Here is a 22,520-nt window from a genome sequence, read left to right on the forward strand (position 1 = left end):
AGAATTGTGTGGTACGCACGTAAATGCCCCCAAAAAAAATAGTATCCAACTTTACACATCTAGTCTCTTCATCTTTCGCAATGTCTGTATAGCGTTAATATACAGACACTGCCTGCATCAGATTTCAGTGCTTACCTATCTAAACAAAACCAGTACCGTATTCGCTTAAACAAATGTTGCACACAAAAATAAAAGGACTCCACGTATACTCCTCAAATTGAAAAAGCGATTCCCAATCAACAGTTCAGAATTCGAACACCCTAAAATCATCGAGAAAACCTGCCTGTGATCCCGCCATCGAACAGACGGGTTCAGACCCAAAATCAAACGCAGCAAAGATTTAAAACCAGATTGGAAAGAAATAGAAACTCGAAACTTCCAACCTCAACCACATTCAAGCATCATTAAAAAAAAATCATCAGAACAGGAGATCTAATTCATGCAGGAGATAAAAAAAAAAACAAAGTAAAAATGGGAGAGAAAAAGCAATCCTTTCGACTCAAGCAATGGATGCAAACCTAATGGAAGCAAATTTTTAAGGTCGACAGTTGTCGGAGAATTCAAGACCGTCGCTCCCGAGGAGGAGGAGAACCAAAAAGACCGACAGTGGAATGAACAGAACCACGAGCGCGCTTCGAATTCCTTCCTTTATTTCATCCCATTTACCCGCCGGCATATTGTGTGTCTGTTCCTGTAGCCACTTTCCTCCTATTGATGGGACCGTTTATGGCCGGTTTGGCGTATAGCCGAGTCAGCAAAAAAACGGCTCAAAAGAATCTGTCTAAAATTCTAGCTCGTAGCATTGCTTGTTCACTTCGTTCTAATCTAAATCCGAGCTAAAATTAGAATCAATTTTTCGAGCTATATTTATTAAATTGATAGTCCTAACATCACTAAGGTTGTTATTATAAGCAGAATTTTCATGAAGTTCAAATTTTTACTTATATGAAAGGACAATTTGTTCTTTCACCCATTTTGATGTATATCACTTTGTTCTTTGTTGTCCTAGTCGCTCCCACATTGGGTTTAAGGGACAGTTCGTCTCTCTCAAAAAAGAGACAGGTTTCGCCCCTGACTGTTAAATCTGAGTTTGACCTGAGCTCGGATAGACTTGAAAAAATTCAATCCAAAATTTTAACTCACAACTCGACTCATTTATTTCAATTTAATCAATAACTGAATTAAAATTTGAATTAATTTTCAAGCCATTAATAATCTTTAACTCATACAGTCGCTTTCGAGTTTCTAGCGATACGTGACAGGTCGGGCGTGCGTGTGGAATTAAAGCAACGTTGACGTGCGTGGTTGGGAGCGTTTGTTAGAAAATTCATGTTTCAACTTTATACACAAATTACAAAAGAAAAGTACATAATAGCCAAGATCTTTTAAATTCATGATTTTTACATATGTAAAAATAAAGCGACGCATACCTGTATTCATGATGAACAAATTTGATCTTGAAGAGATGGAGTTTCTCTCTCTAATCCCTTAAAACTTTCTGTACTTTCTGATGGAGAGAAATGTACGAGGTGTGTTGGGTAGAGAGAGGACCCATTCTCAAATTCATGCTCTATTTATCCACCATCCATCAAGGGGGTTACTAACCAATAGGATTTATGATAATTTAATAAATTAATTGATTTTTATTAATAAAATCAATGACATAAGTTAGTAACATTTATTTATTTTAGGGGTTATAGAGTTACAAAAATAAATATCATAAGTTATCATAAATTATGACATAAGTTATGAGTTAAGAAAATAAATAAATTAAGTTATCAAAATAAATATCATAAGTTGTCATAATTTATGACATAAGTTATGAGTTATGAAAATTAATAACTTAAGTTATCAAAAATAAATCTCATAAGTTATTAAAATAAATGTGAGTCATAAATTAAAATATAACAAGTATTAGATATGTAAATACATATGACTTAAGTGCTATGTATGTAAATTACCCAGCTCTAAAACTTAAGGTGCGTTTGCCCTTGTTTTGTGGCAGTTAGTGAGCTCTGGTCACTTCTTTATGTGGGGAATTTTCATGCATTGCACAAAATTCTTATGTATTTACATATCTAACTTGCAAACTTTGATTATTAAGCTCTTTGACACTTTGTCGTCATAAATTTATGAATGGAAATGTATTTTTCACTTTTTTAAATACACTATCTGTGATATTTTTATGTAATGCTTGAGATTTTAGTGTCATGCACCTAAATATAAATGTTTAGGTGTTAGATATGTAAATACATAAGAATTGTGGTATTTACATAAATGCCCTTGTTTTTTTTTTTTTTTTTTTTTTTTTTTTTTGGGGGATATTAATTTGTGAGCCTCTGCTTGTTATACAAAAAGGTGTACTTGTATTTTTTTTTTATTCAAATATTATGTATAATAAAAAAGAGTAATGGCCAAAGATATGATTTTGCTAATGTGCTGTGTGGCCGACCAAGAAATCTGAAGTAAAAAATCCAATGCCAAGTGAAGCAATTAAAGGAAGTGATGAGCAAATGGAAGCATGATTTAATGAACCCATGAGAATGATAAATAGTTGAAAAGAGCACTTACATATCTAACGCCGAAACTTTGTATATCTATGCCATCCAAAATTTTCATATCACTTCTAAAATGTCATTATTTTAATTTTGAAAAAATTGAAGTTGAGGTGTTGGATATGTAAATACATGGGAATTGAGTGATATGAATGAAAATTTTATTGAAAAATGATGTAACTATGGTTTAGTTTTGAGCTCATAATATGGCAAGACATTTTGTTTAAACTTGCCATCAAAGAGGAATTAAGTGGGAAGGTTTTCAATCATTTTAGGAATCAATATAAGAAGTGCTAATAATTTAGCCTAAAAGGATATGAAATACTTATGTAGTGTGTTTCATTAGTTGAAATTTACTTGCTATAAACTAAAATTTAGAATCCCTACTAAGAACTTGATTTTTGATAGTTTCTAGCATAACATTGTAATCCTTAATAGGAATTTAGGTGGAGATTAAAAGAAATACTAAGGCATTGTAATGGGAGTTGCCTAATTTTGAAGAGTAGAATATGCTCTAGAGGATAAAGGGTGCCCTTAGAAAAAATAAATAACACATTTATCCTTATTAATCTCAATTTTATAATAGAGGAGAAAGTGGTCTAAGAAATATTTGATGGATAGAAGGTTTCCATTTCAATCCTCAATACTGATCAAGAGATTACTAACATAAATCAGATGAGAGAAAATAAATGATTTAAGTGGATGCCATGAAACAATCCAATATTGACTTGATAAAAATTTAGAAAATGCATCCATTATGAAAGCAAATGGGCATGAGAAAGCTAACATCCTTATCACAAGCCATTATAAGAGTAGTGTCCATATAGCCCCTCATTAATGATCACATGAAATTATAATTTATGATATATACACTATGATTCAAGAAATTAAGAAATGGGGAAGATCTTTGGAGGCCAATCTGTTGAAGAGAAATTCAAAGTTAATTTAAAAAACTTATTAATATTAATTTGGGACCTATATGTTTAGTAAATGAAGCTTGATATTAATAAAGACAACTATATCTTTAGTGAAGGAAGCTTGGGAAAAGCGGAAGAGCATGCTTGAGTTTATTAGTATAGTTTAGTATTGAATAAATAAAAAACATTTCATGAGGATCTAAAGTTAGATGAGTCATTTGGATAAAAATTTTTGGGAATGAGGGATATAACAATGGCCATGTCGATTTTAGGAGGATTTTTTTTTTTTTTTTTTTTTTTTTTTTTTAAGAATTGGTTGGTAACAAAGATGTCCAATGAAGAGAAGCATATTTTGTTGAAGTGGAAATTATGTCCTTAATTTCTTGATAAGAAAATGAAAGAAGGCATTAAGGATGTTGTTTAAATAAAAAGTGAAAGGTAGAATCTTTAAACACAATTTAAGCTAGATTAACAATGATTGTTGTGGAGATTAATGAAAAAAATGATAACACCCTCATAGATATTCATAAAAAGATTGTAACATCTAAAATTAGCAAATATTTCATTAAATGTAATTTACATCATTTATATTTTTTATCATATTGTAAAGTATTTTTATATTACACTAACCTTAGATTGTTAGTGAGTTTTGTTTCTTTGTTTAATCTAGTTTTCTTCCAAGGAATTATTATTTGAATGTTTGTCTTAAATATACTTTATTAAAAAGTAGATTGGGATTAAAGGGGGTACACTTCAAAAGAAGTATCCAATGCCTCTTATCTTTAAAAAGAACCTATGATTTGTGTAAAATGGAGTATTTCAAGAAGAAATCATGAGGACAGCTTTAACAAGTATTTGATATATGATACACAGAAGATCCCATTTAATGGACACGTTCTATATAAAGTCAAAACAATGGGCGTATTAACCTTTCAATGTCATAAATTTTTAAAAAGGAATATATTGGTAAAATATTTATGGTAGCTAATGTTTATGACAGGAAGAGAGTGATCATATGTGAAGGACATTGGCACCAAGAAAAAGAAGAAAAGATAAAGAAGCATAAAGAATCATTAGCAAGAGTTATATCTTGTTAAGGTCTAATGGATTGATCATTAGGATTATTATACTAAGAGTGAGGAAAATCAATATTTAATCGATCAAATATTTTCATATGAAAAATATGTCATTAATTTCAAAAGCTTTTCATAAGCACAAAATTTTCCCTACAACATAAACTTTCTTTCAATGAATGTGGATGCAATCAAAATCTAACAAAATAAGCGGCGGCTTCAAAATTAATGGTTTAATAGATAATGAATCCTATATATATTTTATTTTATAGGGACAATTAATAGTATAATTAGTAATAAGAAAAAAGTTTTGAGAGTTTAAAGTCACTCTACCATTAATAAATTTATTCTTTTACGTTAATAACTAAACTTAAAGCCTTGAAGTGTTCCATATGATCTAATTTTGTCATTGATATTAAGGTCATAGCTACTACAACACATGACATGACAAAACAAAGAAAATAATTTATAAATGTTACATATGGTTTCCAGGTGTGAGGTCAAAATTAAGGAAATACACTAAATTCAAAAACTCAATGTTTACTATGAAATCCTCTTAATTTTGAGGGCATGCATATAAGGAATGACACGAGGATTTGAGATGATACTTAATAAATATCTAATCTTGGATAAAAGCAGAGGTAAGAGGAGATATATCCATCTTAAGTGAAGGTAGCACTACCACAAATAGAATTTATGTATGTTAGTGATGAGAATTCAGTAGAGGAAGATGTGTTAGAAAGGGATGGAAGATTATGGTTATGAGGGAAGAAGGCGATGGGTATATAAGTTTTCTTAAATGTTTATTTAAAGGAGATAGTAATCTCTTTCTAATTTATATCGAGGACTAAACTTATAAGCTGAGAGGTTTTTCAACAAACCAATTTCTATTATGACTCTAACATGTTTAGACAGACATCAAACATGATCATCCTAAGGATAAATAGTTCTATTATAAGTCTAGCTAATTGGCAAATTAAGAACCTAGAGGGTCGATTCTAATTTGGCCCATTTATGGGTAAATCAAACCAATTTAATCATCCAAGCCAAATTATGCTCAAGCTTAGTCAAATTTAAACTGGACCTGGTTAGGTATGCTACCATATAATCTTGGACCTCAGTGGAACTACTTAATGATTATTAAGTTAAATCCAAGGTAGTCATAACCTAGGATTAAACTGGATTGGGATTGCAAAGTATAGGTTTGCATCAGATTAGTCTAACTTAATCACTTAAATCTAAGATTATGTATTCAATTTGGCTATAAAAATATGACATATATTCACTTTGTATGAATAGGGTTAATTAAGTTTAGCTGGAAGTAATTAAGGTTGACTAATTAACTCTGTTATGTTAGGCATTGGTCAGATTTAGGGATCAATAAATTCTTGGTTACTCCCATATAAAGCTTGGGTCAAACTAAGAATAAGTTTTAATATTCCTTATTATCAATGTTAGAGATCAGTAGGCCCAGAGAGCACAAGTTAGTCGATACATTAATATGTTAAAGTCCAAGTGGAGGACAAAGCTTGTATAAAACAGTGTCTATGATCTCACCACCACATGGGTCTCATAGGTCCTATAATATGCTTACAATATACTACAAAAAAAGCATATGATGATCTACAATGTTACCATTGATATACTTAGATCACCATTTTCACCAATTAATTGTATATTAATTCACTCTTCATTTGGATTATATGTTTGGTGCTTGTTAGATTTGTATTATTTTTTGAGTTCTTTTGTATGATTTTTTTTTCTTATTCATGGTTAGAGGTATGACATTTAATTGGTTGGCATTGTTTAGTAGTAAGTCTAAAGTATTTATGGTAAGTGTTTTATAGCTTTTATATGATCATTTTAGTTTTTCTTTTCTTTCTTTCATAAAATTAAAATATATTATTTTTAATAATGTAAGTTATTCTTTGAGATATACAAATGCTTTATTATATTTGCACATTAAAGTGGTCATTTTTATGTATTATCTTTTAGTTTTCTTGTAATTGATCTTTCAATTAAATTTCAATTGAAGGTACATAGCTAGTTTTTCATTAATTAACTTTTAATAAGTTCACTCTACATTTTCTTATAATAAAATCAATTTTAATTACATTAGAAACAAAAAAAAAATTTTATACATCATGTAAATGCTCGAAAAAGCTCATCTACACTCCCTCCTTGTACTTACACAAAGTTATCTTCGGAATGCGAACAAAATCTCAGTTCGCTCGTGTTCAGTACATCTACACTCCCTTCTATTTACGCCCCCTCCTTGTGTGCGAACAATTTTTGTAGCCAACATAACATCTTAATTGTTCCATGTTATGTCATCACACAATCATGAATGACCATACATTTTGATATATGTTGCATATTTAGAAAAAGAAATAAGTCAAAAAGGCATATAACTACAGCATGATGGGCGTGCACTCCGGTCTCCTTCAAATGGACTATCAGTTTATCACCACCGCCACCAACAACCAACTAACGTCCTTTGAAAGAATATTTAGATTAGTGATAACTAATCATTATTAATGAGTAATTAGAAGACCACAAATTGGGTGGAAGCGGGCCCATTTAACCAAACAATTCAATGTGAATGGGCCGTATGAGTCCATTTATTAAACAACCCACCCACTCAGCACACTCACAGCAGGAAAACTAAATAATAATATTATTAACACAAAAAAGGTGTGTTTACATACATGCCACCCAATTCCTATGTATTTACATATCTAGCAAATAATCTTTAATTTTTACATTTATACCATCCAAACCCTTCATGTTCCATAAAAATTAAAGTTTAGAAATTGGATACGTAAATACATAGGAATTGAGTGCTATGTATGTAAATCTCCCACGAAATAACAATGCATTTTATAGCTAATTTTATATTCGCCATTTATTTTTTTGGGCATTTACATACATACTACACAATTTCTATGTATTTTAAATAACCCCTAAACTTTGATGTTTATATTAGTTCCACAAATATATTTCATATCACAACAAACATACCACAAGTCTAATTTATTAAAAAGTCAAATATATATTTTTTATTAAGATAGCATATATGTAAAAATTATGTATATTTTGAGTCATGATTTGTTTATTGTGCACACAAAAATGGTCTTCATGAATCTCGAGACAGTTTAACGGTCAGAATCACGTACTAAAAATTATAAGGCATAATGAGTTTGACCGGCTGAAGACCACCAACCAACTAAAGGGCTAGCGATCGACCGAATGGTTGTCACTCGACTCAAGGCCAGTCAAACGATCAAAAGGCCACTCAGGTCAACAAGTGACAAGCATCCGCGACAACTACCAAACAAAAGTTTCAACCCCCCAACAAGCTCACAAGTATCTATTTGAGGCTCTCTCAACAGCTCTCACAAAGATCTCTAGAAGTCACCAAAGAATAATTATCGGGCAAGTCGAACGGATACCTAAAGGTCAACAGGCTGCCACACTCAAAAGCGATTGACTTCCCAAAGCAAAGGTCGACTGGTGCCCCGATAAAATAGCCGACCACACCAATTTGATTGGTCGGCCCAAGGACCGCGTGAGCCATACAAAAAAAGTGCTTGAATCAGTTATAAATACAAAAGATCAAAATAAAAAAAAATAATAACATGTAACTCCCCTATTAAAGTAGGGGCAACCATGTAGGTTTATGCATTTGACCATCTATCTCATATAAATAGGAGGTTCATAGCATATATTATTGGTCTTTAGCTTCTCTAGGCTCTTTAAGCTCTTCTCTCTAGACCCATCATGTAGGGAGAGGTCTTTTCCCTTCTCACTTGTAATCCGAGCTACAATATACAAAGTGAGTTAGAGAGCTTGGGAATATCACAGTTCGTCTTTGCAATGCAAGTCTATATGTGCTATTTCATTCTTTCTCTCTTTCTGTTTATCTCTACCTCGCCCTTAAGATTTCTACCACTTTGATTATTCAGCATGCCTCACATGCTAAATATGGATTCAATATCCCAAGAAATAGAGTGTTACTAAGGAGAGAGAGAGAGAGAGAGAGAGAGAGAGAGAAAGTGTGAACAACAATGAATAGTAATTTGTTGTATTGATTGTCTTATTCATGTAATTTTTCTCCTATTTATAAAGAATATGATTTAATAGCATGAAGTTATATTTTTGCCTCAATTAAATGAGTATTTACCAGAGTATTTTTGATATTTTACATACGTAGGTTTGTCATTCGACTGCTTTCTGATTGAATAGGCTAGGCTTAACAAGTTTCGGGTTGTCAAGATCAGCTTGGTCGACTAAGCTCAATCATTATGGATTAGCTAGGCATCTGAGCTTCCTCGATATGGATTGACTGAGTCAATTTGACCTGTTGCCAATCTTTGACCCGGATGAGGAACCTATAGACGTCTTTGGGATGATTGGAGATGTTAGGGAGCCAGGTCTTCCCTTCGATTAGCTCTTGTATGGCGACTGACTTTCACAACAGTTCAATTTGTTTTTGACTGGGTGTCTCGTTTTTATATCCTCCAGCCATTTTTGGTCTGTCTTGTGGTTCGATTAGGTTTTGGCATTGACAACTTGACTCAGACGACTTCACTTGGTCTGATAAGTAAGTCTCATGATCATCTCTTAGTGGGCCCATTTTCATTGTGTTCTTCCCTTCCTACCTATTAGATCTCCTCATGATCAGTGCTGACACATTTCTTATATACATTATATAAATATTTTTTATTTTTATGTACTTAATAAATAATTAAATATTTTAAGCAATAAAATTAATGCATTCTATTCAATTATCCCCTTGAACATGATCAAAATGTTAAAAAAAAATTGGGGTTAACATCAAAATTCGACTTATAATATGTACAAATTTAATTTATCATAATAATAAAAAATATCACATAATTTTTAGCTGCAAATTAAATAGTGGAAAAATACTTACATCAAAATAATTTCGGATTTTTTAATCAAAATTAACCCTTAAATTTTTAAATTTATCTTTGAAATAAATGCAATGCATTATCTCAAAATATATCTATGAAATCAATTGTTAGTAAAAAAATATTCTTTTTTTTAATGTAATTTCATTATCATGTTCATTAGCACTACCTAACCATTCTTATTTTATTATTCTTTCACATTTATGCCACTAAAGTAATGTCGCTAAGAAAATAAAATATCTTGAATATTCAAATTTTATGGATTTTATTAATTTCAATATTTAAATAATCTATATAAAATAAGAAAAATAGATATCTACATACAAACCACACAATTTTTATATATTTAATTATCTAATACCTAAACTTATTCATGTAAATATATATATGACACGCGTCGGCTTTCTTTTGGACTTGCATCCCTGTATCCAGGATTGGAACAGCCAATCACGTGACCGACCGTTGCTGTCCTCAATGAAAATGAGACAGAATGTGGGCCCGCAAAATAAAACCAGCAAGTTAGGAATTACATGCCACAATGTCCACACTCCGCTACCTATGTATGAAAACTATATATTTCACTTATTTTTAAGTTAGAATTGTTATATTTTAAATGTCATATGCAAATTTTGTGTAACAAAAATTATTATGCCCTTAAATCTATTCAAAATGAAGATTTTGCTATCAATTTTTTTAGATTTGCCCGTTACTATATGGGAGAAATTATTTTGTATGGACTCGCATATAGAGATGTATGCGGTGTCTGATTTCTACCGTCTATTATTGCAATCAAGAATTAAAAAAAAAAAAGGTTGAAAGTAGGGCTCACCGAAATAAATGTGCATTTGCATAAACACCCATATATATATATATATATATATATATATACACACACACATTATTAATATCTCACCTATAAATCAAGATAACCCATCTAAAATAATTAATTTATTTCTAAATAAATCTTGAGATATAAAAAATATATATGAGACCAAAGCATCTTAATTATAAGAAAAATCTCTTATTTCAAATAAAAAATTAATTAAAAAAAAGATATTTGACAAAACATAAGAGGCCAAAATTTAAGTTGTGAATATTTTATAGAAAAATAAAATTTGCATTGTCAATGCCATCTACCTATTATCATAATTAGATATTATATTCACCCACCACCACCACAAAAAAGTAATGAGAATGTGGCCTTCAACTATTGCATTTTTTTATATTTTAATTTGACTAATTCGTAGGTACCATATCCACAAACACTACACCAAAAAGTAATTATATAAAATAAATCAAAATGTGATTTGATTACCTTAAATATGCAAATATTATAAGTCCATATCAACAACTACAACACCATAAGCAAAGATAGATTGAGCGAGCATGTTTGGTATAGCTATACTTTTTTTAAAAAATCAAACTGCAGCTTTCATTCGATCACCGCAATTTAACAGATTAAGTTGAAACAAATAGTTTCACGAAGCAGAAATTTATAAAAAACAACAAGAAAACAATTCCTCAAACAGAATTGGGAGGGCGGATTGAAACTCAGAACAGACAGAAAATTATCACAAACAAACCGTGAATCCTACAAATAATTCACAACATATTACCACATTTTACACAAGATAAAAGCAGCAGCCAGCAAAACCATTTTCTGACAAATAAAATAACATGACAAAAAAGTACATAATTTGAATCAAACAAGTTGAAATATACAACAAGGAATGTTTTTAAGTATGACAACTATGACTTTAAATGACAAAATATCATCTCCATGGGGTGAACTGAAAAGCTAACATTCTGTAATAATCTCACACACCCACTTCTTCATAACTTAAATTCTGCAACGGCTATATGCTTGATTACCCTTATTCTCTCCCCCATTTTTCTTAATTCCCAACATTCTATACAAAAATGAATCTTTTTATTTGCAGAGTATTTGATAAAGCTAGCATACATCAACATCTTCATCTCAAACATGCATCATATGTACCAGCTCCGAGCTAGAATCCAACAAAGCTCATTTTGATGGAAATGGAGGGAGGCATTCTTGTGGGTTGGCATAGAAGTAGTCCTCTTCCTTGGGACGATCCATCACTACCGTTCTCCACGTAGGTTTTCCGGTGAGATTCACATGAGCAGCCTTCACCGATGAAGAAAACTCGTTCCAATCCATGGATCCGTTGTTGTACCTATCGATCAATTCGACAAGAAGTTTTCGATCCAACTGGAAGGTTTTCTTGTAGCCCAAGTATCTGAAAAGAAGAAAAATACCAAAATCACTATTTTTTAAAAAGTGACAATCACCTTTTTCATGCATAGTTTTACAACACCAAGGTGTTATCAGTGTAAAAATTAAACTTTGGTATTATACATATAAAGTACATACGTAAAATACCTGCGGTGACCTTCGACAACCTTAGCCATATTACCATCATAAGTAGGAACAAAAATGTCGCTCTCCAATGATACCAAATAGTCTAATGCCGCCATTTGCGAGGAGTGATTCTGAAAGAATTTGAGATCAGAGGGCTCCAGCAATGTTTCCTTTCTCACCTATAAATACCAACAATTAAAATGGCAAAAGCACAAATTAGAACGTTAGTTATTCAAGATTTGCATAACTGACCACATTAGGAAAAGCTGAATTTAGTGCAGCCATTCTTCTAGATCCACCATATATTTCTCCTGCAGCAATGTATATAGTGGTGCTGCCATTAATATCCAAAGCTCTCAATACAAGAGCAATCTCTTCTGGTGTTAAAGGGCAGAGACCATCCTTCCTTTTCACATCAGAGTTTATAATTTTTTCCTTCCACCAAGGGTAAGCATATCTGCATAAATAAGCTCAAATTTTCAAAATTACCAAAAAAAAAAAAATACTAGAATTTCATGACAAACCAAGTAAGAGATCAAATGTTAGATGGACCTCATTCGAGTTAACTCATTGGCTTCTTCGTCGGTGCAGCCGTGCGTACAGCCTGAAAATGCAAGCATGTCCATTTCATAGCGGAGGTGGAGGACGAGAAACGGGCCATTTCTTTGAAGCAATTCGATCACTTTCCGACCCAATTCTTCAATCTGAGGGGTGAATCTAAGTGCGGAATAATTCACCCTGCAGCGAAGTTTCTGTATCTTCATAGGTAATCCATTATTTGAGAGCCTGGCATCAGTCCTATTCAAATGTAAGATCTTGTGCTTCTGTATCAAGGGCAGAATCTGCAAAAAAAAAAAAAAATCATTCCTTGAATCTTCAACATGCCACCAAAGCTTGATAAACCAATAAATTTGCAAACCGACCTGATTTTTGTAATAAGAAAGATCAGACCAGCTAACAGGAGGCATGGAATAATACAACCCCAGCTCCACTCTAAGCTTCAATCTTGGTGGGAGCTCTTTCAATATCCTGACTTCATCCCTCAATGAAGTAATAAAATGGTCTACATCAAAAATGTCTTCAAATTCACTGCCACATATTAGTTTTCTTCAGTTTCTATAAACTGTGAATGTTCCCACAATCTTCAAAATATATTCAGAATCAATTAAAAAAAATACAAAATAAGCTTTAATTATTTGTATGAACTAACCTCGGATCATTCCAAAATGATGTTTTATCTAACTCTGGTACGATGAGGGTCACATTCAAATATCTTGCAATAGCAGCCATATCGCATATCTGCCATGAATTTTTATGATTTGTAAGGTGATTTAGGAGCTTGCAACCATGAGAATAGAATGGTAGAAGCTAAAAATGAAAATTTTAAAGGTTTCAATGAATACTGCAGCTCGCATTTGGTTTAGTCCGCCGTTGCAGGAGACAATCAAGTATCCATTGTTCTTATAGATTCCTAAAGAAAAAAAAAAAGATGAATTTTCCAAAAATATAAGATTTTCCAAAAATATAAGAAGAGAATATTAGAATCTGATAGAGTATAATTTAACTGCCGTGCATAGCTACTCTGCCTTAAACTACAAAAAAACACGACAAAAACTCCTAAAGCCATCCATACAAAACCTTTCAAGCATCCGTCAAATCTACTAAACAATTAATACAAATGATATGAAAACGAAAAAGGAAAAAATTGCAATAAAAAAGTTTGAATCTGCAATTTTGCACCAGGATGGAATTGAAACTTTTTAACTCGTAGTTCATGAAATTCAATTTCACCCTAGATGAATGATCTAAATCTTTCTGTTTCGAATTTTCAGAGGAAAAAAGATAAAGATGAAAATAAGTTCATTTCCCAATCTATCAATAACCGCTCCCACAGAATCACAATCAACAATCAGTTTCCCACAAAAACCAATAACAAAGAAGAATCCATGCAAAAGAAAGCTGCTCACTCTTGGGAGGAAGAACAATCTTCCGTGCAACAATGGAGTCCGACTCGTAGATTCCCACATGATCTGAAGAAGTAAAGCAGGAAGGCCAGCCGTTGAAAACCCTAGGCCCCCAAAGCTCCCTCAGCGCCGTAAGTTGCACCAAACACGTCCACAGCAGCACCGTGGTGGTTGCTCTGATCATCCAGAGCTTCATCCTCGACCTCACCACCACAACACCCTTAAACTTTTCCACCGCCGCCATCTTCCCCATTTTCCTCCCGCAGTCCTCAGATCTACGCGGAGAACTCTCCGCTCTGCACATCGCCGAAAACCCTAACGCCTCCGCACGAATTCATAGCAACTTCAACCCCCAATCAAAGAAACATAAATTCCCCTCTTCACCTCTCAATCTTCTTCGCCAAAACAAATCAACAACATCTCTTCACGTCCTGCTCTCTATTTAATCGAGTACTAGCAATGCAGCTTCACAGGGAGAGCGATTCCCCTTCGAACCGCAGAAAATCGTGCACAAAATCACCAAAAAATATTTAAACAACCAAGGAATTGAGCAGCACCGATTGATCAGAACAAAAAACTTGCGAAACAAACTATTTATAAACGCTCCCCGCGTTCCTCCACCCTAACAACAGCAATCCGCTCCCAAGAAAACTTTGAAAAATCGGGAATAATGGTATGTAAAACCGCTTCTTTTAGGTCAAACAGAACGAGATTAATGGCTTCCAGAGACCTAGGTCAACTTCAGAGCTCGGGCGGGCCGAGACTCGGCCTGCGCAGCTCTGCCCTCGCGATTTATCGTCACCGACGACGAGGGGAAGTGAGCCTTCGTTCTCATTGCGCGTCGGTGGAGGTACTTGTGAACATCGCCACCGTACATTCCCAGCACTAGCACTAGCGTCGATCTTGGCCGTCCATTCCACAAGCCATGGTTGGGCGGGAGAGAATGAGGATTTGGTCATTGGATTAGGTTTTACTAGTATAAACCACGTGCTTTGGAGGTAAATTAAATTTGAACAAACATATTTCTTTCTTTTATTTTTAATAAGATATGGAATTTGACTAAACATTAATCAATTCATTTTTTAGTTCCATTCTTATTAAAAAAATTATCTTTGACATTAATTTCTTCCAAAGTGTGAATTTGATTTTTTATTTAAATAAATATTTATAATTCTCATTAATTTTTTTAGGAATTTATTTTTAACGCAATAATTTAATAATTGCTACATGTAGAAAAATTTGTAGTAATTGAATGATAATTTTAATATTTTAGCATTGTATGAAGAGCTAGCACATGAATAAATAATATAAATTTAATATGAGGAGATAATAAAATTTTTTTCGTGGAAAAACCCTCAAAAAGAGAATAAAACTACAGGTATTAGCTCAGTCAGTAATTCACTATGTTATTGTAAATACATAGATTCACTATTCTTTTTAATTAAAAAAGATAGAATTCCAATGTTGATAATTCATATGTATAATAGTGGTTCAACGGTAATAGTTGTGATTGGGTTATAACAAATATGGTTCTTGGCAATAACAGCAATGGTGGGCTGCAAATGTCGTAATTGATTGTTATAAATGCAATAGTTTATTATAAATGTTGTGGTCAATGATTGCAATAGCATCAGTTGGACACATAGATTATAATTAGAAGTTGTAATAGCAGATGACCACATGAGTCATAATTAGTCATATAGATAGTACTTGATAACTATATCAATGTCTGTTAGATACATATATCGTTGTTGAAAGTTGAAATAGCAATTAGTCACATAAGTTGTAGTTGATCGTATTAGGCATAATATGGAAAACTACAATAGTAACTGACCACTTAGATAGTAGTTCATAGCTACAAAAGTGTTAGTAGGCCACATATATCACAGTATGAAGTTACAATAACTTGTGGCTACAACCTCTTTTTTTGTTCAATATTATACAATTAGAAACATCACTTGTTGATATATGACATAAAAAGAGTTTTAGGAGTTTGGAGAAAGCCTTCGTATTCTACATATGGCGGTCGAAAGTAGTTCTCTCCGGGAGTTATCAGCGAATAATCGATAAGGCGTTGTTCGTTACGTTATGTTCGGGAAACACCATTACACCGTATTTGGAATACGTCTTACACACAATATTCATGATACATTATTAGAAAAAATAGCTACCAAGGAGTCTTTAATGAAGTGAAGATAGATGGTCTATGGGAGGGGCATTTTAGTCCTTTGGGAATAACATAACCATCTAGTTAGACAGCTCACATTGATCAATCTTTGATTATAAAAGATATTTTGATGATTCGGAGGTCTTAATAATCTCAAAATTATGATTTTGGGCTTCTAGCATTTCTCTTGTAAAGTCGCTCGATTCAATTATATATATATCAAGTTTTGAGTTCATTTAATCATTCAATTAACATTTTAAAGCCTTCAAATGTGATTTGATGACTGGAACTGGACTTAATTAGGCTTAGATCAAGCCAATTTTCATATCATCAAGTTCGTCTCATACACAGTCATTATGATTATAAATTTATTGAAATCGAGGCCTTGTATGATCATGAATTTGAATTTAGAAAAATTTATTATACAAAAAAATACCACGTCATTCGTGTTAGAGGATAAAAATTTGTCGATGACGCATCAACAATCATCTTCGTAAAAATTAAAAAAAAATTAGTCTCCACATAATAAAATTAGTAAAATGTGATCTTTAATAAATAAAATGATTATATCAGACCCAGACATAAACATACAAATAATAAAGGAGTGATTTAAAGATAGCTAAATAAATAATTGCACAGGAAAATTAAAGTCATCTTTACATTTTTTTTTTCAAAAAGCATTAATTGTCGATAGGCCTTGGAACGAAGTCAAAATAAATTGATCAATTATGACAAAGAATATATGCACCGAACTATACAAAATCGAAAGCGATATATATATATATATAGTTTATATATCTTCTTTCTCAAAAAATCAAAAAAAAAAATCTTTCATTAAAAAATTACATAATATTGTTTCACATATTTACACATCTAACACCTAAATTTTCATGTTACATGCGCAGCATTCACATATTTAATATCACATCAAAATATCATTATTATTAACTTCTAAAATGTAAAAAATAAAATCTTAGGTGTTGGATATTTGAATGGATCAAAATTATGTGATGAGAATGTAAATCTTTGAAAATTTCAAGGAATTTATGAATGTTGATGTGTCGCCAACAAATTTTTATCAAGCACAAATTTCCATGCACTTTTTTTATAAAAAAAAAAGCTTTCAAATTTAAATTTAAGGTCTTCCGGGCCTCAATTTCAGTAAGCTCATTGTCAAACTGATGTCTGTGGAAGACGAACCCATCAACTCTAAAATTAGTTCAATTTGGGTCCAACCAAGCCGATGAAGCAAAGTTGGAGGCTTTCGGTCATTAATTGAAAGGTCAAATGAACATAAACTTTGATATATTTATAGTCAATTTGAGCGTCTCGATGAAAGAAATCTAAAGGGCTTAAGATCACTCAATTTCGAGGCCATTACGACACCCAAATTCAAAAAGAAAATATTTATTGTTGAGGGGACTAGCAGGGAACGTGTAATAGTCAAATTCAAGTTGATTAGGGAAGTTATGCACTAAATGACCAAAATATTCTCTTCCCCAAAAAATTGTAAATAAGCCCCCTTTCTTCACTAATGGAAAGAGAAAGAAAAAGAAGTGAAATTCAAGAGCTTGTTCTCCATAGAAGACCGGAGAAATAACCACCAGTCTATATAGCAACCAACTTGATCACCGCCAGCCGACCACTATAAATCGCCCCTATTCGCTGCTTGTAATTGTTATAGTCAAATTATGTTGTTGTGTCTAACACTTGTTTTTTTCTTTATGACTTATAATTTTTGATGTAAGATTGTAACATCTTTTTTCCTGTCTTCAGAGATGGGTGGAATGACGTGCCTAACAATCTATTGTTGATTACTTTGATTGGGCTAGGTTTCGCAGTCTCTTCCCTTACAAAGTTCTTCCACGTAAAAACATATTGTCTCCTCCTGCTATTTTTCTTTTATCTCTATCCGCATTGATTCTTCATACAACTCTAATACATTAAATTATAATTCTACTACCATCAATTTTTATATATGTATATATATATATATATATATATATAATTTAGGTCTTAAATGTCTTAGATATGTAAATATATAAAAATTGGATGATATCTATGTGAAAGCTCATTTTTTATCTTAAAGGAATGAGAAAGAGCAGAGGCATTCATTGCTGTAATGAAGACTGGAATTTGAAAAGAACGTGTGTGGGAGTTGTACAACGTGGGGCAATTAGCTTGCTTCTTTATTTTTAAGATATTTTATTTTCTTTTATAGACGCGCTGAGTAACTTTTGTTAATAAAAAGAAAAATTGAGAAAAATTCAATTTTGAAAACCAGCACAAAATATCATGCCCAAGCTCATTTCAGCTCTAAAAATCATTTATAAAAAACGTGAATGCCAACATGATCTTGAACTAAGGGTCTGTTTAGGGCAGCTTGTGGGTTTCATGATGATAAGCAACTTATTCTGAAACGCGGCCAGCAGGTTGACCCTCTGCGTTTAGTGTAAAATACCTAAATGTGGCAGACAATATTTTCAAAAACGCGCAAACTAAGTGGTTCGGTGGCATTTTTAAAAACGCCGCCGCACTTATAAGCTGCCCCAAATAGACCCTAAATTATGTTTGGAATGTTGTCAGAAATTAAAATAAATTTTTTTAAGGATCGAAATTGCATCTCGCATCCATTTACAGGTTCAAATGGTCTTTAAAACTTGTTCAGTGCAAAAATTATATTGTAGTAAAAGATGAATGCTTTATTTTAATATTATATGAAAGTTCATGCAAATATAAAAAAGAGTTGAAGCTCACAATGAGGGAATGAATGATTTTATGTGAAAAGATTGAGAGGGGAAATCAAGTGTTAACTTAATTAAAACATTCCATCATATAAAGCGAAAATTTCAAAAGTTAGCCCTAAACATTTAACTAGAAATAATGAGATCATAAATTTTGGGTCATAGCTTGAGGAGAGTAGTCAAAAATATTGAAAAAATAACAAGGGATGGCAGGTCCGACTATCATGAATGACTTGTAAGGGAAAACGGGTGATGATAGTCAAGCAACGATGGTTGTGAGATCAATGATGTCGAAATTAGTTAATGGAGAAAGTCATGGCAAGCACTAACATCGGATGACAAAAGAGCAACCACAATTAGACAAATTGTGGGATTTAGGATTTGTTGTCGAGTTGAGCTTTCTCATTCTTCGAATTTGTGAATTTCCTTCACCAACATTTTCTTAGTATGGAATTATTTCGGATTATGGTGATTTATCTTTTACTTGATAGCCTAGCTTCATTCTAATCACAGAAGCATCACCTAAGAGGACAAAAGTCGCCCGCAGACCAAGGCAACCGAACAACTTACCAAGCAAAGATCCGAACAACTGAAAGATAATTCAAGTCGACCGATCATCCAAACCTAGCATAGCCTGTTAAACGAGCCTTACTGATATAATGATTGTCAACCTCAGCGACCAAGTGGTGGAGCTGTCGAGCTGAAGACTTTTTATTTACTTATTTATTTATTTGTTTGTGACTAAATTAACCTATAGCCCCCCTATTAAAACAAGGACAAGCATGTAATTGCACCTCTTCTACCCTCTTGCATATAAGTAGAGGGATCATTTCTACAGTAAAAAAGTTAATCAATCAGAGATCAACTCTATAACAATTCTACTCAATTGTGATATCTCTCTCTCTCTCTCTCTCTCTCATATTGTTTCTCCATTCGTTGGGTGTGATTCAAACGATAGTTTCGGATTCAAGAGTAATGAAAGACTATTTTTGGTATTCTTACTGAGCCATTTTGTTTCTTCTTCACCAAAATGTTGAACACTCTATTAGATTACCCAAAATAATATCCTTTAAATATTTAATATTTGTGAGCATTTGAGCACTTTAATGCCATCAAATTGAGCAATTTTGGGCTCATTTATCTAGATGAAATGCATATTTTGACTATACATTTGTTGAAAATAGTTGATCTAAAAATCAATTTAAAATTTTTTTTAAAATCCACAATATGTTAAGATCTCAATGTTTCCTGACTATCCATGTAGATTATATAAACTTTTACGAGAAATATCAAAATGTTTCATGAAATTGCGTCATTAGTTTGATGTTATAAGAGATTATGGATGGTTTTGTTCTTTAACAATAATAATTAGTAGGGAGATTAAAAAGTTAGCGGGTATTATATATTACATAAAGAGTAATAGAGAAACTTGACCTTGATTTTTTTTAAAAAACTAATGCTAATTTGCATGGTGTATGCTTAATTAAAGCCAAGAAAAGTTTCAAAAGCTCAACATAAATTTATATATATATATATATATATATATATATATATATATATATATATATAATTTGATTGACATTTTTACCTATAGATAATCCTTATCAAAAGTAGGAGGATAAACTCAAAAAAAAAAGGTTGGATCATCCCCTCTCTCTCTTTGACTTCCAAGGGAAGACTTTTTTAAGAAAGACTTACATACATACCACTCAATTCCCATATATTTACATATCTAACACCTAAGTTTTAAATTTTACATTCGTGCCACCGAACCTTTGCATGAAAAGAAGGATTTCACTTCCACTTCTTAAAAGTTCAAATGAGGTAATGTATATGTAATATGAAAAATTTTGATGGTATAAATGTAAGAAAAAAGTAAATTTTATGTGTTAGATATGTAAATAGACGTCCTATTTTCTTAATATATCTATTGACAATTGCAATTTTGAATAAACTAGTCTCTAATTTAGCAAGAACCGTAATGGTCAAAACATGCATGTTTTTTAATATTTGCTTTTTAGATATTTTTCATCATAATATAGTTGTAATATGATATGCATATTAAGATAAATATATTCAATATAGCAATGAGATAATGAATAAAATAAAAAGAAAATACGAAAGAATGCTTACCATCTAAATCTTTTATATCACATAAGAACATACCTTTGCATGCATAGGCAAGGTGGTATGTGTATATAAAAAAATGAAATTTTGGTTAGATATGTAAATGGATGGGAATTGAGTGGTATGTATGTAAATTTTCCTTTTAAATTAGATTACAATAAGACAAAAATAATTACATGGAAAAAAACCATTTTTCTATAATCTGATATGTAGCCCCATAAAATGTAGTAACCGTCTTGATTTCTAATAACTTAAGATCTTTTTTTATTTTCTTTTTTTTAAAATAAATTTGTTTTGTAAATACTTTTAATTAGTTTTTTTTTTCATTTTTAACAGATGATTTATAAATTTAAATAAATAGGTGATCAAAAAAATTTTGAATTAATTTATGACAAATTTACATCAATTAAATAAGTTAATAAATAAATTGCTAATAAATTTTCTCGTAGTAAAAAATATAAATAAATACTAATAAAATATTTAAGTGAAAGAAGGAAATAAGAAAAAAGTTGCATTAAATTAATAAACATATTTATGTTAAATTATAATATAATATCATAATATATTAAATTAAATAAGCTCTAAATATTGTAATTTTACTTGAATAAATCCTTATATATAATATGAGTTATTATTGACTTTAATATAGAGTATTTAATAAGTTATTTATTAAATAATAAATGAATTTGTTTCAGAATATAAATAAATAATTTCTACTATATTTATGTTTGGCTCATTTAACATTCGAATCCTAAAAAAAAACTTTGAACTTATTTATTTATTAATTTGAATAATTTAGATTCAATACTAATCGAGACGAGTTTGAGCTATTCACTGAATGCGTTGGTTGAGTTAAAACCCCATTAACATTTCTACAAATAAAAAAAATGTCATCTGCGAACAACTCGTGTTTAGTTCTCTAAGCAGGTCATGATCGATTCATTTGTTAAACAATCAAGTTGAACACAAATAGTTGCTTTGAGCTCAATTTATCATCGAGACAAACACGAACAAAGGGTGAATCGCCGTAAACACGAGTGATTATTAGTTAATTAAGGTTTTCATGGGCAAACAAGAACAGATTAATTAAGGTTTTCATGGGCAGGCAGGACTGGTTGCAGGCGGCAATATTAGTGCAGATCTTCCAATTTCTGTTGATTCTAAGGGGGCTGGACCTCCATCCTTGACCATGAGGTATGCTTCTTTTGTTCTTCACTTGTCCGGGCATAAGGAGCGATTACTTTTTTGCACAGCTCTCAAATTGTTAGTGAATGGTTAGCGATCCACCAAAGTAAAATTGTTTGCCATGATCATTCTTCTAAATGCTAATGAGAAAAGCATGAAAATAACAAAAAATAGAAAGAAAATAGAAGAAAATAAGTAATGTTGGTTGCTTGAAAAAGTTAAAATAGTATGCAAATGAATTATTGAAATTATTGATCTTTGGCCTGCTAAATTGAAGATGTGCTGTCAATCTTTGGATTTACCTGCCATTGATGTTCTGTCCAACAGACGTCTCTTGTCCCTCCATGAGTTTTTTCTGGAAGATTTACACGCATTCCAATCAATTCTTATTCATTTACCTTTTACATATCTTATATTTACACTTTAGTTTTTACATATATATATATATATATATATATATATATATATATA

General features: G+C 31.7%; 1 protein-coding gene across 1 annotated transcript; it reads right to left on the reverse strand.

The window, feature by feature from the left end:
* Positions 1-11,140: 11,140 nt before the first annotated feature.
* Positions 11,141-14,713, reverse strand: LOC110018266 (uncharacterized protein At1g04910-like). Its single transcript, XM_020715534.1, has 8 exons — positions 13,830-14,713; positions 13,266-13,333; positions 13,073-13,161; positions 12,786-12,951; positions 12,415-12,704; positions 12,115-12,319; positions 11,884-12,041; positions 11,141-11,740 (listed from the first exon to the last, which is right to left on the reverse strand). Exons 1-8 carry the CDS (start codon positions 14,128-14,130, stop codon positions 11,506-11,508), a joined length of 1,512 nt encoding a protein of 503 aa, XP_020571193.1. The 5' UTR covers positions 14,131-14,713; the 3' UTR covers positions 11,141-11,505.
* Positions 14,714-22,520: the final 7,807 nt, after the last annotated feature.

This window comes from Phalaenopsis equestris, unplaced genomic scaffold (genome assembly GCF_001263595.1).
Source record: "Phalaenopsis equestris unplaced genomic scaffold, ASM126359v1 Scaffold000006, whole genome shotgun sequence".
Lineage (NCBI taxonomy): Eukaryota > Viridiplantae > Streptophyta > Magnoliopsida > Asparagales > Orchidaceae > Phalaenopsis > Phalaenopsis equestris.

Excerpts from the sequence above, each read along its gene's own strand:
- LOC110018266 (XM_020715534.1), bottom strand. The coding sequence starts at position 14,130 with ATGTGCAGAGCGGAGAGTTCTCCGCGTAGATCTGAGGACTGCGGGAGG. Across the intron at positions 13,334-13,829 it reads GATTGTTCTTCCTCCCAAGA|GAATCTATAAGAACAATGGA; the intron begins GTGAGCAGCTTT and ends TTTTTTCTTTAG. Across the intron at positions 11,741-11,883 it reads GTTGTCGAAGGTCACCGCAG|ATACTTGGGCTACAAGAAAA; the intron begins GTATTTTACGTA and ends TCTTCTTTTCAG.